Source organism: Aspergillus caelatus, assembly GCF_009193585.1.
Source record: "Aspergillus caelatus strain CBS 763.97 unplaced genomic scaffold BDV27scaffold_185, whole genome shotgun sequence".
Classification (NCBI taxonomy): Eukaryota; Fungi; Ascomycota; class Eurotiomycetes; order Eurotiales; family Aspergillaceae; genus Aspergillus; species Aspergillus caelatus.
In genome coordinates, this window is record NW_022475448.1 from 1 (window position 1) to 16,173 (window position 16,173).

Sequence of the window (16,173 nt, forward strand, 5' to 3'; positions counted from 1 at the left end):
AAAAAAAGATTTGCAGAAAAAGGGGGCATGAAAAATGCTACGAATGGTCCATCCGAGTAGCCCCGGTCGGTCTGCGCCAAATGACCATTCCCGACCGCTGCAGGGGCGGCGCTTCCCATCAGTGTCGGGGGACGTATTTCCACTCGATGACGATCAATTTTTGGGCAGTTTGATTTTGAAAGGATTTGCGGCTCTAGAACAGCCATTCATGATCGCCGATCATCATCTATTTTCTCAATTTGGTTCTGGCTTTGCCCGGCTCGACGGGCACCTAGGGTGAAGACACATGCTACTCGAGGTTCTCAGCTGGAAATAAAAATTCGCGATCGCCCAGAATTATGACGCTTGGTGTTTCTTCGTTCTCGATCAACCCCCTCTATCTATCTATTATACTAGAAAGGATTGCCGAAACTCGTGGATCATGGACGACCCCAACTCTTTTACCGACCCTCAGCATTCCACCCAGGACTACGAGCTCTTCCCAGACTCGGACTCATTTGCTGATCCTGTGCTCTGCCAACGCACCGCCGAAATACAACGCCAAATATCCCATATAGACCATACCATGAAGACTTCGTGGCTTGCCTCGCCCATGCCTCTTTCGAGCCCAAACGTGCACCTAAACCAAACTGGTTCACCTTACACCATAGAGGCCAGAGCCTATCCTGTGGTGTCCGATATCTCACCTTTTGGTGGCGGCTACTCGTCTCCTGGCGCTGAAAGCTCTCCAAGCAATAATTGGGGAAACATGGGATGCTACATGTCACCGCCTTCCAGCTGCGCGGACACGATGCTGCCACCACTCGATCACTGGGCTTCTTGCTCACCAGGTCCCTCTGCAAATGTCGAGCCCTCAGTTGCTCCATCTGAGATTGTGCAGAACTATCCCATGCCCATACCGATCGCGGAACTCGAACTGGAGCCGCAACTCGATCCTGAACTCGATTCTCAACTCGACGCGGAACCCATATCAGCCAACGCGCCAACCCCTATGCACAGCCATAGCATGTACCAACACAGCCAACTAAATCATGGCAACGACACACTCAGCTATCTCGGCGCAGGGCAGGCCCCTGACCAGGACTCATTTGCCTTGCCTAGTTCCCCACGTCTGCCGGCAAAGAAGCACACTGGTCTGAAAGTGGCAACGCGTTACAACAACAGCAGCCAGAAGGGTTCCCAGAAGAAGGAACCTCTTACTGCCAACTCTATCCGCGTTTGTCGGAAGCTCTCCAAGTCAAAAACAAAGAAAGGCACACGGCCCCGACGTACCTTTGTTTGCACTTTCTCTCGCTATGGATGCACTAGCTCCTTTGCTTCTAAGAATGAGTGGAAGCGACATGTGACGTCACAGCACGTCCAGATAGGATTCTATCGCTGTGATGTGGGCCAGTGCAACATCAACAATCTGAGCAATGCCAGACCTATGAGCTGCACCAATGACTTCAACCGCAAAGATCTTTTCACCCAGCACCAACGTCGGATGCACGCGCCCTGGGCCAAGTCCAACGAAGCCACCGAGGAGGAGAAACAACAATTTGATGCGGATCTCGAGGCGGTGCGCACTCGGTGCTGGCATGAACAACGCCGACCGCCCTCGCGCAGCGCATGTGGCTTTTGTGGAGAGGAGTTCGCTGGCTTTCAAAGCTGGAACCAGCGGATGGAGCATGTCGGTCGCCACTACGAGAAAGACGATGTCGTTATGGAGTCAGAGAAAGAGGACATTGCCCTGCGTGACTGGGCTATCCAGGAAGGAATCCTGTCCTGGGGTGGCGGCAGGTGGAAACTCGCTTCTCGCCGTTAGAAATAATGGGCCTTTCTTTTGTTTTTCGTTGCATTTTCTGCATTGATGGTTGATTCCTTGCATTGCATTTTTCTTTAATACCATAATAGCGCACCGCTGTGCATTGGCATGATTGATGACGGATATCCTGTATTTCCTAGGCTTTGCTTTGTTCCCTGCCGTTGTTCTTTTTATTTATTTATTTTTTTTTATGCGGCCTTTTTCTCTATTTTGATAGTGACACCCCATATGTTATATTGCACAATACCCATGAACACTTAAGGATCTAATGCATTTATTTGGAATTTGACAATTGCGCACAGGACGGGTACATAGATAACTAAATTATACCTGGCTTAGATTTAATCCATGGCTCGTTCGTTTAGCATCCCATCGAGGTTCCGTATACTTGCATTTATTTTTATCGTATTCTAATAGAATGTTCCTCAACCTACCCACCCCACGACGGAGGCCACATATAAGCCCAGAATAGCCGCTTATTCCATGTTGTTTCGAATTGTTAAATGCACCCAATGCTGTGCAATCCAGGCTACGCACTTCCATTCCGGTTCTTCACCAATCCATTCTCATTATACTCATAGTTCACCTCCTGGTCCTAAACAATAGTCAGCAAACACCCTCAAGGAGGCCAACTCAGAGAACCCCAACTGGACTTACCCAATACTTATTGAACCCAACCCCTTCACAAACCTCCGCATAGCCTAAAATCATCGGCGGTGCCCCAGTAGTCATACTCCTCTTCAACGCATCCAACGTCTCCCGAATGCTTTTCAACTTCGCCGCCACAAGCGTCCACGGATACGCAACGGCCGAGAACCCGAGCTCAGCCAGATCCTTGGCTGACAAATTCTCTGTCAGCCCGCCCTCAATAATATTCGCAAAGACAGGCAGTTGCAGTTCCTGGACACATTGTTGCATTGCCTCGCGATCAGGTAAGGCTTCAACGAATACAGCGTCCACACCGATGCGCTTGAACTCCTTCGCGCGGGTCATGGCCTCCTCCCATCCGTGGATTAAGGAGTCAGTACGCGCTAGGATGAAGATATCTTGGCCGTTGTTACGGGCATCAACGGCCGCTTGGACCCGGGCGTAGGCTTCGCCTCTTGAGACGACGGATTTGCCTTTTGTGTGGCCACATCCTAGATATCACGTTAGTCTCCGGATTATCTCTACCCCTCCCCATCGACGACAACAAACAACAAAAGAAAAGGAAAGAAAAGGAACGAGAAGAGGGAAACATACGTTTGGGCCACGTCTGATCTTCAATCATAATCCCCGCCGCACCAGCAGCCGCAAAGCTCTCTACCGTCCTCTTGACATTCATCGGACTTCCGTATCCTGTATCGCCGTCTGCCATAACAGGAATGTCCGTCGCGCGCACAGCTTCCTGGATCTTATCGCACATCTCTGCCATAGCAATGTACCCCGTATCCGGGAGTCCATAGGAACTGGCCACGGCATAGCCTGCCAAGAAGACAATAGGGAAGCCGGCCTCCTGCACAAGACGCGAGGAGAGGCCGTCGTAGGAGCAGGCGTGGGCGATGATCTTCGTGGGGTCGGAGTGTGCTTCTAGCATCATGGTGCGGAGGGTGGAGGCTTGAAGGGAGGGAACTTTGCCGCGGACATTCTTCAGGGTGAGTGTTTCGTCTCTTGCGGCGTCTTTGCTTGGGGGTTGGTTCGTTGCGCTGCTGGTGAAGGTAAAGGGGTAGGGGGTTGTCTGGGTGAGAGTCATTTTGAACAAGTAGGTGATGTGAAATTGCTCAGTGGAATGCAATGTCTTCGAATTCTGTGATGATATACTGAGATCAAAGGTAGGTGATTGTGGACGTTATATATAGCTGTTTTTTTTGATATCGGTGGGTATATAGTTCCAGCGGGTATTTTTGACTGCGGATATTGCCAATTATCCGCACTGGTCCGGATACCCGGTTTAGGGGGGATGCTATAACCTCTACCCCGTGGGGAAGGGAGGTCAATGCGGGGAAGCTCGCTTGCAAAAGGTATAAATATGATATTTATATTGACTTGGACATGGGGGCGTGGGTACTAAGTCGTTGTACTATTGTTATTCCAACTTTGTGTTCAACTTCTCAAAGTCGAATTGAGACCTAGTCACTCGGGCTTGATCAACAATGAATCAAAACGAAGTCAAGGAGTCTGAGGCTCTTCATCTCGAGGAAGCGCAATCCCGAGATGCAAAAGACGCCCAGCACGTCCATGTGCTGTCTGCAGACCAGGCGTCTATTCGCCGAAAGGTATGGTTTAGATTGACACATGGGGTTCAGCGCTGACTCGGACAGTTTGATCGTCGCATTTTGCCCATAGTCTGCATACTTTATATATTATCTTATCTAGACCGAGGTACTGTGTGTCATTGATTCACATTCCTAGTATAGCCTCTCAGACTGAATCACACAGGAAACATCGGAAACGCCAAGACAGCAGGTATAGACACAGCACTCGGGCTCAACGACAAGCAATGGTCCTGGGTGTTGTACTCATTCTACATATGCTACATTGTATTTGAGTGGACCACGGTCTTGTGGAAGATCCTTCCGGCTCACATTTATGTTGCTGTTCTTTGTATCTGGTAAGTTTGCATGCCTTGGGACCAGTGGCCTGATCAACGCTGAATCAAACCAGCTGGGGAGCCGCCGCCATGTGCAGTGGTGCAGTCACCAATTTGGCGGAACTCATTGTCTGCCGCTGTCTGTTGGGTATATTCGAGGCGGCGTTTGGAGCAGGCGCACCCTACTTCCTATCGTTATTCTACCAGAGAGGGGAGCTTGGATTCCGTGTCTCCATGCTGCTGGGAATGTCACCGGTGGCAAACTGCTTTGCAAGTGCACTGGCCTTTGGTATCACTCATATCCGTAATTCAATTGCACCGTGGCGACTTTTATTTATTATTGGTATGGCCCTCCATATCCCCACCCCTGAATAGAAAACTGGAATTGGGTACGAGACTGACACATTGTATAGAAGGAGCGCCAACAGTCCTTTTCTCCATTATTGTCTTCTTCTTTCTCGCGGACTCCCCCGGAACCGCCAAATTCCTTACTGAAACCGAACAAACCCAAGCTGTCGAGCGCCTCCAAACCGTCGATCAGACTGCTAAAAATCGGATGGAATGGAAACAGGTCCTCCAAGGACTGGCAGACTACAAGAACTACGTCCACATGACAATCCACTTCTGCTGCAACTACTCATTCGCAGGCCTCTCCAACTTCCTTCCGACTATTATCGAAGAAATGGGCTACACGTCCGTCAACGCACAGGGACTGTCGGCGCCTCCATACTTCGGGTCATTCCTCCTCTGCATCGTAGCGGCCCTTATATCTGATCGATGGGGATATAGGGGATTAGTCATCACTGTCTCTGCGGTGGTCGGAATGGTTGGATATCTCATTCTCGCCGCGGTGGAGGATGAGCACAAAACAGGGGTGAGATATTTCGGAGTGTGGCTGGCGACCTGCGGAGTGTTTCCTGCCTTGTCCATTAATATCACTTGGCTGTTGAATAACCAGGGAGGAGATTCGAAAAAGGGCGCTGGGATGGCTATATTGGCGGTCTTTGGCCAATGCTCGAGTTTTGTGAGTAGTTCGGCTTTTCCGGATTCTGAAGGGTGAGTTTCTCCGTTCTCCAACTTTTTTCTTTCTTTTTTGTTGGAACAAGATTCTGTTTTACACAAATGGTTACGACTAACGTATTCCTCTCAGACCGTTCTACGTTAGAGGGTGTGCCATAGGGTGCGCATTGACTGGTCTGATCGCAGTGCTGGCATTAGGGTTGTATCTGAAATTGAGCCACGAGAATAGGCGACGTGATCGAGTGTACGGGAAGGTAGATCCGGATGTCCGCGTAGATGTTACGAGGGATGGCGACAATCACCCACAGTTCCGGTACTTGACTTAGGGTAGTCTGACTGTTATGGCCATGTCTATACCAATGTGGCATTAAAGGCATGCAAGTAATCCGCTTTAACTGCCGGTTCCCCACCTGTAACCGTAAGTAGTTAGTTAGGCTGCAGATGAATTAGGGTTGATTTTTTTTAATTAGAAAGGCTATTTAAAAGTCTCCGCACGTAACTTTCCCCACATAAGTTAACCTCTTCTTCCGACGCAAGCTTACTACTTACTTTACAACTGCATGCATGCAGCCATGCACCGTCCGCCGCGCAGTCGAGCTGTCACCGACTATAATTACCGCCGTACATACAAGGCATGCATACCTTGCCGAGAAAGAAAAGCGAAATGTGAGCTTTTGGAAGAAAGTCGACCACCGTGTTCTCGGTGCAAGAAGATGAATCTTGACTGTCAGTTTACGGAGAAAAGACCGTGGACAAGAGAGAAACATGGTATGATATTCTTATCCTCATCTCCCATTCGGCTGTGCACTAATTCTAAACCATCAAGACCCTAATATGCTGAAAGCCGCCCGTTCGACAACTGCTCACAATAATACCCAAGAAGTTCAAGGGAACTTATCGCAGGAAGGTGAGTTTTGTGCTACTGATCAGCATAGCTAACTGTTCTGATGGTTTTGTCCTAGGAAATGGAGAGACTTACTCTCGTACCAATAGGAATATTGTCACTGCTTTAGAGCATATGCTTCCCTCTAGAAATGATCCATTTGATCTCTTCTTACAGGGAGATATACCAGACCCCTTCCTATTTACGCCACTAACCCCCACAGACAACAGTCCTTACAGCGAAGGGCGGGGTCCCATCCATACAGATGTACTCAGAGTATGGAACGCCTGTCGGTTCGTTAGGATGGGATGGATTAAGGCCCGTGAAGCAGTTGTTCTCGTCGAGCTGTACGTTTTCCAGGTCTATAGGATCCATATTGCTAAATATAAGGGCCGGACCTTAACGAATGCAGATTCTTCCAGAATATGTTCCCCCTCTCGCCTATTTTAACCGAATTCTACAATACACCTGAGAATCACTACTGGCTCGTAACTCAGGAGCCCATGCTTTGCTGCACCATATTAATGATATCGTCAAGATACCACGTTCTTCCGGGGCTCGGTGGTACCTCCCGAGCATATTCTATCCATAATCGACTATGGCAGCACTACCAGCATCTCATCCTCCGCATCATACTAGGCCAGGAGAAGCTCTCAAAGGCAAAGACAAGACATGTTGGCTCTATCGAAGCACTTCTTCTCATGTGCGAATGGTATCCCCGGGCACTAAACTTCCCGTTGGAGAATGATGGATGGGACTCTGATCTGATTCTTACAGAGCCAGACTTCCGAGACCCCCCGCCCCCAGCGGACGAAATACCCATGTCCGATCGCTGGAAGGAAGATGTCGTTGAGCCTACTAGACGGTCTGATCGGATGTCGTGGATGTTAGTTAGCACTGCGTTAGCACTGGCACATGAGCTGGGTATTTTTAAGAGTGATAAAGGGAAGAGGATGGATGAATATGATGTAACTGGTATGCGGTCAGACGCTGGGGCGTACCTGGAACAATTGGAGTGGCGACGTCGCCGCCTTCCTTCTTTGCTGTACGTATTTGCGAACATACTTGCCTCGCGGTTGGGGTGCACACCTCTTCTTCCAGAGATGCCGGTAGTCAAGGCGGTTGAGGGTGTCATGGAATGTCCCTGCGCAGACGAGGAATGGATGTATTTCATGGATTCGTGGGTCGACTTGACCCGGTTGGCGAAAGATATTACGGACACACATTTCCCGTCAACAGCCAGGGACGGTGATCAGGGGAAGAACATCAGGTCCTCACAAGATTGGGACAGCTTGTTATACCGTTGGCAGGCAAGCCGGCCAACATTGAGTAGGCCGCACTATCCTTGTTGTTGTTGTTGTTTATCCCGCTAATATGGAAAACAGACGCCCATTTGGAATCCATCCTTCACATTGAATACCAATATCTCCAAGTGTTCACAAACTCTATCAAAGTTCAATCCCTGGTCGAAAACATCCTCAATTCACCTACCCAATCTGCAATGACCGACCGCACCTGCATCGATGAAGTAATCAATAGGTCGTCCGAGATCCTGCAATGGGTCCTCATCCAATCAAGCATTCAATACCTCCCCATTCGCGTCTTCCTACGGGTGATCAGCTCCTCGATTTTCCTAATGAAAGCCCTCGCGCTAGGCGTCCGAACCACGCAACTCCACGGCTCATTAAATCTCCTCGAACAGACGATCGCTACCCTGCAATCGAGCTCACTAGATGACATGCAACTTGTATCGCGATATGCATCCCTATTGCAGATCCACGTTTCGCGTCTGCGACAGACTTTTATGGCTTCGGCGCAGGAGAGGGAGAAGGGTGTTCAATCCGGGGGTCAAGAGAATACCAGTAGTGACTCACTACCGGGGCAGACGGAACTAGTCCAAGGATCGCATGACCCTATGCTCGGGCAGTTAGATGAGGGTGGGGATGATTGGCTTTGGTTGCCTATTGATCCCCTGATGGCACCGTTTGGCACTTGGGATGAGAGTGGCCAGTTGGACTATGGATTGGATTCGGCGCATTTGGACTTGGATTTTATTTGGAATTTGCCGCCATGAAGTGTGCTTTTAGATTTAGTAGTTGAAGCATCTGAACTAGGCTTGTCTCTATCAAATACTCTAAAGCTCGATAAGAGGTGCAATACAGGGTATACAACTATCAACCAAGTATGCTCGCGGCTAAATAGGCAAATATAAGTGTAATAATTTAGTAGCGCACTCTTTTGCTAGACTATAGTAGCATGGTGAAAAGGGCAAGATCTGAGCTTGCTAAGCTTTTCAAGACAACGAGGCTGACCTTGGCTTCTAGGGTAGAAGCAGGCAAAGAGAACAAACACTACAAGGATTGAGATCCTGAACGCCAGGGAAACAAAGACCAACATCGCTGGCGCTAAGCCCGCAGCTCCCACCATCAGGCAGAAATAGAGCATATATTAATGCCCTCGACTAATGCACAAGACTGACCCTCAGGTTCTGCTCTATTCGACTTTTGCGCTTTTGTTGGTGCTCTCGCGAACATGGCCAACGTCCCCTTCCGCACCGTGCCTTACCCACCAATGGAGCCACCGGCTCACCGTGAGAAGAAGATGAAGGTACTCGCGCTGGGCATGTCTCGCACCGGGACCATGTGTAGGTTAATCTGAACCTCAGGCCCGATCGAACATATAAGAGCTAACAATACGTAAAGCACTGTATGTTGCGTTGAAGAAACTGGGATTCAACTGCTATCATATGGCGGAATGTTCCCTAGACCAACGCAACGGCTCACTAGCTCTCTGGAATCAAGCCATCAATGCGGAATTCAATGGCAACGGCCGGAAGTTCTCGGGCGCAGATTTTGACCAGATGCTCTGGCGCTACGATGTAAATCCCGCCCCCTGTCTTACTACCCTCATTATATACCCCGGTGGGGCGACACTGACCTGTTAGCTAGGCTGTAACTGACATTCCCTGCATCCTCTTTGCCGAAGAGCTCATGGATGCCTACCCCGACGCACAAATTGTTCTGACCACGCGTCCGGTTTATTCTTGGCTCGTGTCTATGCAGCGGACCTTTTATTCAATCCTGAGCTGGAAGCGCTGGGCGTTGCTTGAGTCTCTTGATAAGGTACCTGCCAATCCCTCCCACAGGTTTATATATTCTGGTTCCGCTCCTAATTTTGTTGCTCAAGACATACATCGGCCTTTACATTCCACTTCTACGGTCCGCTCTATCCGTATGGACAGGCGGGAATTGGCAGGATACGAGCCGTCTATCTACAGGATTTGAAGCCCACTATGACCAGGTCCATGCCGCCGCGCGGGCGCGTGGACACGAAGTACTTGAATTCAAGGTCCAGGATGGCTGGGGAACTCTCTGCGAGTTCCTAGGGAAGGAATACCCGGATGAGCCGTTTCCACATGTCAATGAAGGCGACTTCATTACTAGGTTTCATATGATTATATTCTGGGTGCGAATGGCGGGCCTGGCAAAGCAGGGCTTGAAATGGGTTGCTCCTGTTGCTGCTGTAGGGGCTGCGCGGTGGTATTTTGCCTCAGTAGCATGAAGGGCGATGAGTCAAGCCGGTAATACCCTCATCAAAGAATATAAAATTTAGGTAAAGGTAATAGAGAAAGTATTTGATAGCATTCTTTTCTTCAATTTATTTGTACAGCCTGCCTGGTATCTTACTACGGTCCTTACCTCCAGTCTATGATCCAACGGCCTTTTGATTAGTGTACCGACCGTAAGAATTACATCACAATCTAGAATGTTTCTAGGCTAAGTTTTAGATATACTACTCACGCCACAGACCCATGATCCATTCATGACTAGACATCCATAGTCTCGAGTCAACAATTACTATACAGCATCGGTTAAATTTTGCCAGGTTTGCAATCAACTGTACTAACCAATGTGGGGCAGATTTGTAAATCGTAACCTTATTAAGCTTCCAGAATTCGAGTTGAAAGTTCAGATTGAAACGTTTTCAGCATAGAAGGACACTTTGGTTGTCCTTTGTGATCAATTAAGCTTGGGGTATGATGTATGACGAGTTAAGTACCAGCGTATATAGTAATTAAACTTTCCAGATGCTTATCCCATTACAACAATATCATCATAGATTCAGCGGAGTTACATTTACCGAAAAGCCCGGGGCGGAATAGAATACCAAAAGGATCGCCGGATAGAGATCTCGGAACAGTCGGGAATGGGAAAGGGCCGAGACGGCAAAAATGACGTTCAGCCATTCATAACGAGCTATGTTGTAAACATGCCCGTTGATTGATATTATTAGATGACAAGATACGTGATCCACGGTTCCCGTAGAGCATAAGTTCAGATATGACCTCACCAATCGAGCCACAACAGATTAGGATAAGAGACAATGGTTAAAGAAATTCCGGTTTAAGGCAAAGCTAATGGTTATTGAGAAAGCTAATACCTGGGATCTAGATCGATCGAGTCTCCCCGATGAAAGTTATAAAGTCAGCCGTCTGCTGCATACTCCTAAGTTGAGAGTAGTTTTATTATATTACACCATACATCTATTACTTTAGGAACTATATCTCATAACCTAAGACAAGATGGTCAAAAGTCTGGTAAGATACAATAATCAATCTTATAATATCGCTGTATTAACCGGTTTCTAGACATTCGATGTCCGTTACGACAACGAGCTAGCCCACCAATACTACGGGGATGGAAAGAAGCTAGCTGCACAGTATGGATACTAGAGGCTCTGTGCCGTACTTACACACTAATATCTATGCGCAGGATGCGGGAGATTTATAAAAACAAGAACCTCGAGTTCCCTGATCAATTCGACTCCACTTCCACTTACCCTCCGATAAATTTTATGCAGTATGTGTCTTGTATAATTGAAACTAGACCCAGAGCTAATTGTAGTAGAGTGACTGCATCGGACGAGGTCGACGTTGATGACCTTAGGGGAGTGAATATTCCTCAGGGCTTAAATGTTGAAATTATTGACTTTGATGATGAGTAGGGGTACACTTTTAGGATATTTCGGGCTTTGCGCTTGGTCTTTGCGATATTGGTAATGCGTATAGCTTGGCTATTGGATAAAATATAAGTTTGCTTTGTACCTCCTTGAACGACTAACTCTTCCCAAGATAGATGATGATCGTCTTGAAGATATGGCAGTAGGAGATATTCTTGGTATCAACAAGACTTACTTTATAGCCGATTTTATATATACCATCCTAGCCCAGTTGAGGATGGCCTTCGCAACCTCATAACATATTGAGTGGCTTTCCATTCGTGTCCCTCCTGTAGAGAAATAGCACGCTGCCTGTAATGAACATAACGTTTCACCGAAGGCCCTACAGTGGTTAAAGAGAAGGTTACATCATACTTCCCAGCTAACTATTATCGACTGAATGTATGTAGCTTACGCATAGCTTTGAGGCCAATAGTGATGATCACGGCAGCCCGGCTTTGAGCGATAGCCATTCTACCTGTGAGGTCCGATGCCGCCTCAACAATGGGAAAGTTTAAATGTTCCATAGAGGCTCCATGCATAAGCTCCATCAGCAGGAATATGCCGTGAAGGATATCGAGGTGCTCCGGTGCTTCCTCCTTGACACACCCTTGCTTCTGAACCAAGCACCGAGCAATGACCTTCTTATGCAGACCGATAAAGATGTCGAGTTTCGGATGGTGAGTCGTAGGTCCCCGTCTGGCGGGCTGTATTAAAGAATGATATATTTCTGCATTTGATAGGGTTACCGATGGAGTAAACTATCATTTATTGAGTGGGATGGGTGGGGTTTTTGGCAGTTTACTGTTTGTTTTGGACATGGTCATCGCTCCCCGAAAGAAGGTTGACCTGTCAAACTACTCAAGTAATCAGTTACTATAAGATGAACTCCAATGGGGATCCTTATATTTTATCCTTAAATACAATGGATGAGACTGAGAATATATAAAATTGCAACATAACTTGACCTATCCCTGTCGTGTATTTAGATGGGGGCAGGCTTTCAAGATAATTTAGTAGTAAGATATCCCATTATTCAGTCACATATCAGTCCGTAACGTACTATATTGACGATTGTCAGATTTCACAAGCAACAGGCGTGAATTGGTCTTAACCCTATGTACGTCACGAGAGAACTGGTCGTTATACGCAGAATCCATCTAATAACTGCTTCTATCCTGTCCCTTGGTTAGCAGTGATCACCCGCTCATGCTCAAATTAACCATGCTTTTGTAAATGTGCCATAAGTTAGTTTTGTGTTATGCAGTTTGGCTCTATCCTTCATCCTGTTCGTTGCTGTTCCTACACTCTAAAGGGAATCATAGAGATGTCTATATTTGTTGGTAATTTTACCCTGCATTTTTGTGAAATAATTTCCCACTAAACTATAGACACATATATACCAAAATTCCAAATGTGATCCATAGTAAATGCGACCCCTTTGTAGATTATCAATATGCCGGGTAGTACATCTCATCTCACCTTCCCATCGGCTTTTCCGATGGTATCGGTAAGTCGCCGAGCCCTAAACAGCTTTGAGACAAATTAGACGAATCATTCGTAAGTGGCAACAATCGAGGGTCGAGTAGGATCAAAAAATAAGCACAAAGCTAAATAAATGAAGGAATATGTGGACAATTATCATCCTCGGGTGGTAATCGAAGCTTCATCCACTTTGTACATTTTCGGCTTTCCCAATTAGGATATCGCTTAAATTCACAACATTGCATACTACAATAGAGTGAACGGCTAAAAGCAAGAATCAATTTGGCTAAAATATAACCCCATACTATCGGTATTTAATTCCCTCCGCTAAGCCGGGGTAGATCAGATCATAACCGGCCCGGGGAACCTCACCTTTTCCACTTCCGGAAACTGGAGCCGTTGATTAGATATGGCCCTCCACAAATCCCTTCCCCGGATGTAACCCTACAAAGCTTGATAGATTGAAGGATCGATGTAGGTTCAGATATACTCTGCCGTGGGCATATCGCAGCAATCTTGAAAGCCGCAGCAAGGTTATATAAACTAGGCCTTCTTCTCATCTTCGCATAAAGAAAATCACCAAGTCATAATTCCATCTCCTGGAATACACTACTTCTTCGTCTAAGAAACTATTCCAAGCCATCATGATGCTTCCCAAATCCCTCCTCCCTCTCTCGATCGTCTTCCTCCCATGCGCTCAAGCCTGCCTCGAGGTCGTCGGCACGCTTTTCGTCTCACATTCTACCTCATGGAACGTACAGTTGAAGGATGACGGGGTCCAAACCTGCAGCTTCAACTGTAATGCTTGGACAACCACCTGTGATGCAAGCTGCAATGATGGCTATAAGGCCAAATGGACAACAACCACAGATTGGAGACATCAACCCGGAAAGCTGCATTACGATACACCCCATGGGTCATACGACCTAGACGTACCAGTTGAGGATGGTTCAGAGGTGACGTACAATTGCTGTGGTGGTAATGTACCGTGTCAATGCACTCAGATTACCTATCGAGGCAATTTCTGGTGCTGAGTTGGGACGGTTAGCTTATTGGTGAGTTTGACTTCACGCTTTGAGGAGGTGCTTGCGAGTTCAATGTACTTATATGTAAAGGCTAGTGGTTGAAGTAGAAATACGAAGATATGGCAGTCGGGGTATTGGATGGGCTGGGAAACCTATGCTATGAACACATGTTGCCTTATCTTCGTTTACTATGCCATTGCTTAGGCAGGGTTATAGCGTGTCAATGAAGAAGTAGTATTTGAAATATACATACTTGCCGCGTTTTGACGTTATGGAATAATGCTTTAGATATATGTCTTACTCTATAAGACTTAGAATGTCCAAGAACAACCAAAAATACGGTGGTAGAAGGGGCACCTATACTGATGTATCAATGCACGCCCCTGCGGTTAGAAAGGTGGGCTACGAATACTGAAGAAGGAAGCGTCCGTGGATCCATAGATAGATAGATAGAATGCGTCGCCAGGCGATCCGCTCGGAAGGATTTAATACATGGAACCGGGATGGTAAAGCAGGGTAAACGTGTTATCTTCAGATAAACCAAGATTCATATAAACAAATAACAGAACGACACCGTTAACATTTCATTATCCATTATGGAGCAGCACCATTTGTCGGAAAGTTCACCAAAGGAAGACTTTGAGAATATTCCGATCATCGATGTCGCACATTAAACAGTCCAGATCGCGGGGAACGCCAGAGACTGGCGGCAGAAATCTACGATGCCTGCACACAGGTGGGGTTCTTCTACATTAAGGTGACTACGTATCTCCCCAATCCCAACTCGCACCACTTGTCAACAGAAGCCCTGCAGAATCACGGCATCTCGGACGAGCTGATTGATGCTCTTCACGATGCAGCGCATCGATTCTTCGCCCTCCTAGAGCAGAAAAGGGAATATTTTGTGGCGAAATCGAAGGTATGTGCCCTACCCCAAGAGATCCATTACTGAGGAGGAGCAGACATATAACAAGCAATAGAAATACCGTGGATTCATGCCTGTGTATGCAGAGGAAATACCGATCGCGGATGATCTGAGCGAGCGCACCGAGAAAAAAGCAACGGGTGCTCTTCTGGAATCATTCGATACTGTATTGGTTAGGAAATTCTGGCTGATCCAACAACGTGCCCCGGATAACGTGCTTCCCCCCGATACCTATGATTTGTATGGAGATAACCAGTGGCCAAGGGACGAGGTGCTTCCAAAATTCCGAGAGACCGATTTGCTTTATTGTACCGAGGCACTCACACATTGTCGAAGACTAATGAGAAGCTTTGCCCCTTCCCTTCGCCTCTATGAGGGTTTCTCTGACCCCGTGATGGATTTTCCGGGAGTCACGTCCCGCATCTTGCATTATCCACCCCAGCCTGTGGACGGAGAGGCTAGAGATGGGCTCGGGGCTCATACAGTAGATGGCCGATTCTAGCACCATCCCTTGGTTCCGGTCTTGCTAATTGTGAATTCTCATTTAGGACTACGAATGCTTTACGATTTTTGTCCCAGGATAATGTGCCCGCTTTGCAAGTCCGTAACGCTCGGGGGGAATGGGTGGTGGCGCCTCCTATCCCAGGGACGCTGGTTGTGAATATCGCCGATTGTTTGTCTAAGTGATATGTGTTTGGCTTTTTCCAACAGTTTAGAGCGCTATACGGATGTTGACCTCCCTAGGACTAATGTGACCTTCAAGTCAAATGTTCACTGAGTCATCAACCTTACTGGTCAAGAACGTTATTCAATCCCCTTCTTCTTCGGAGTCGACTACAATACCACAGTGTCAGTCTTGCCAAATTGTGTCTCCGATGACAGGCCGGCAAGTGTGAAACCGTCCAAGACTGGTGAAATGAGGAGAACATGGAATATCTTATTGAGTCGGTAGTTAGTAGCTAACATTCCATGACTGCAGTTCGTGCGTGCGCAACTAGCCAAGACCTATGTTCCTTATAGCGAGGAACCTTCTACTAGATAGGGTGACGTACTTTTGTGACTCGAAACATAAGTAGAAATCGCTGGAAACCGCCAGACTAGCAATGATTGAATGCCGCATTGTGGTTCTCGAGACAAGGACGATTCGCTGCATGGGAGAGATAGGGCTGTCACTTCCATAGCACAGGCTGGCCAACATGCACTTACTACGCGGGATAAAGTAAGAGCGGGCCCCCAGCCTCATCGTCATCAGAGCGGGGTACAGAACCTGGTATTTGACCTAATTACAATTTTACCTAATGCGCCTGGAAGATTTCTGGCGAAGAGGTACGGTTGCTCCACGTATGGATTATATATAATTTTGTGCAAAAGGTACATACTTTTCCTTCACCGTACACCAATAGCCACGGACCCGCCAAGTAAAGGTAATACAGGTAGTAAACGCCAAGAATTCAGTGACCGGGA

The 16,173-nt window shown here is 47.4% G+C and overlaps 8 protein-coding genes across 8 annotated transcripts; 7 read left to right on the forward strand and 1 right to left on the reverse strand.

Annotated features, from left to right (window-relative positions):
* Positions 1-39: 39 nt before the first annotated feature.
* BDV27DRAFT_133493 (putative C2H2 finger domain protein) lies at positions 40-2,171 on the forward strand. Its single transcript, XM_032068103.1, has one exon. It carries the CDS (start codon positions 422-424, stop codon positions 1,802-1,804), a length of 1,383 nt encoding a protein of 460 aa, XP_031924182.1. The 5' UTR covers positions 40-421; the 3' UTR covers positions 1,805-2,171.
* Positions 2,172-2,333: 162 nt separating this feature from the next.
* On the reverse strand, positions 2,334-3,536 carry BDV27DRAFT_161004 (isocitrate lyase/PEP mutase family protein; the record flags this gene model as incomplete). The annotated part of the gene is made up of 3 exons (XM_032073140.1): positions 2,334-2,399; positions 2,462-2,943; positions 3,047-3,536. The coding sequence occupies 3 exons, from the start codon at positions 3,534-3,536 to the stop codon at positions 2,334-2,336; spliced, it is 1,038 nt and encodes a 345-aa protein (XP_031924183.1).
* Positions 3,537-3,936: 400 nt separating this feature from the next.
* On the forward strand, positions 3,937-5,719 carry BDV27DRAFT_148078 (major facilitator superfamily domain-containing protein; the record flags this gene model as incomplete). The annotated part of the gene is made up of 6 exons (XM_032070850.1): positions 3,937-4,059; positions 4,105-4,165; positions 4,223-4,394; positions 4,448-4,716; positions 4,787-5,429; positions 5,524-5,719. 6 exons carry the CDS (start codon positions 3,937-3,939, stop codon positions 5,717-5,719), a joined length of 1,464 nt encoding a protein of 487 aa, XP_031924184.1.
* Positions 5,720-6,227: 508 nt separating this feature from the next.
* BDV27DRAFT_161006 (fungal specific transcription factor domain-containing protein) lies at positions 6,228-8,350 on the forward strand (the record flags this gene model as incomplete). Its single annotated transcript, XM_032073141.1, has 4 exons — positions 6,228-6,300; positions 6,356-6,623; positions 6,689-7,605; positions 7,662-8,350. 4 exons carry the CDS (start codon positions 6,228-6,230, stop codon positions 8,348-8,350), a joined length of 1,947 nt encoding a protein of 648 aa, XP_031924185.1.
* A 170-nt stretch (positions 8,351-8,520) lies between these two features.
* Positions 8,521-9,874, forward strand: BDV27DRAFT_133504 (sulfotransferase family protein). The gene is made up of 4 exons (XM_032068104.1): positions 8,521-8,920; positions 8,979-9,154; positions 9,225-9,398; positions 9,463-9,874. The coding sequence occupies exons 1-4, from the start codon at positions 8,809-8,811 to the stop codon at positions 9,835-9,837; spliced, it is 837 nt and encodes a 278-aa protein (XP_031924186.1). The 5' UTR covers positions 8,521-8,808; the 3' UTR covers positions 9,838-9,874.
* Positions 9,875-10,759: 885 nt separating this feature from the next.
* BDV27DRAFT_31730 (uncharacterized protein) lies at positions 10,760-11,373 on the forward strand. Its single transcript, XM_032076311.1, has 4 exons — positions 10,760-10,873; positions 10,925-10,995; positions 11,049-11,135; positions 11,184-11,373. Exons 1-4 carry the CDS (start codon positions 10,859-10,861, stop codon positions 11,278-11,280), a joined length of 270 nt encoding a protein of 89 aa, XP_031924187.1. The 5' UTR covers positions 10,760-10,858; the 3' UTR covers positions 11,281-11,373.
* A 2,030-nt stretch (positions 11,374-13,403) lies between these two features.
* BDV27DRAFT_148081 (uncharacterized protein) lies at positions 13,404-13,793 on the forward strand (the record flags this gene model as incomplete). Its single annotated transcript, XM_032070851.1, has 1 exon — positions 13,404-13,793. The coding sequence occupies one exon, from the start codon at positions 13,404-13,406 to the stop codon at positions 13,791-13,793; it is 390 nt and encodes a 129-aa protein (XP_031924188.1).
* Positions 13,794-14,506: 713 nt separating this feature from the next.
* On the forward strand, positions 14,507-15,751 carry BDV27DRAFT_148082 (uncharacterized protein; the record flags this gene model as incomplete). The annotated part of the gene is made up of 6 exons (XM_032070852.1): positions 14,507-14,525; positions 14,645-14,703; positions 14,765-15,123; positions 15,258-15,382; positions 15,489-15,601; positions 15,689-15,751. 6 exons carry the CDS (start codon positions 14,507-14,509, stop codon positions 15,749-15,751), a joined length of 738 nt encoding a protein of 245 aa, XP_031924189.1.
* Positions 15,752-16,173: the final 422 nt, after the last annotated feature.

What these genes read in the sequence shown, in the direction of transcription:
- BDV27DRAFT_133504 (XM_032068104.1), top strand. Translation starts at nt 8,809, where the DNA reads ATGGCCAACGTCCCCTTCCGCACCGTGCCTTACCCACCAATGGAGCCA. An exon ending in GTCTCGCACCGGGACCATGT is followed by an intron (nt 8,921 to 8,978) that starts GTAGGTTAATCT and finishes CAATACGTAAAG; the next exon opens with CACTGTATGTTGCGTTGAAG. An exon ending in AGATGCTCTGGCGCTACGAT is followed by an intron (nt 9,155 to 9,224) that starts GTAAATCCCGCC and finishes CCTGTTAGCTAG; the next exon opens with GCTGTAACTGACATTCCCTG.
- BDV27DRAFT_133493 (XM_032068103.1), top strand. Translation starts at nt 422, where the DNA reads ATGGACGACCCCAACTCTTTTACCGACCCTCAGCATTCCACCCAGGAC.
- BDV27DRAFT_31730 (XM_032076311.1), top strand. An exon ending in GGAAAGAAGCTAGCTGCACA is followed by an intron (nt 10,996 to 11,048) that starts GTATGGATACTA and finishes ATCTATGCGCAG; the next exon opens with GATGCGGGAGATTTATAAAA. An exon ending in CCTCCGATAAATTTTATGCA is followed by an intron (nt 11,136 to 11,183) that starts GTATGTGTCTTG and finishes TAATTGTAGTAG; the next exon opens with AGTGACTGCATCGGACGAGG.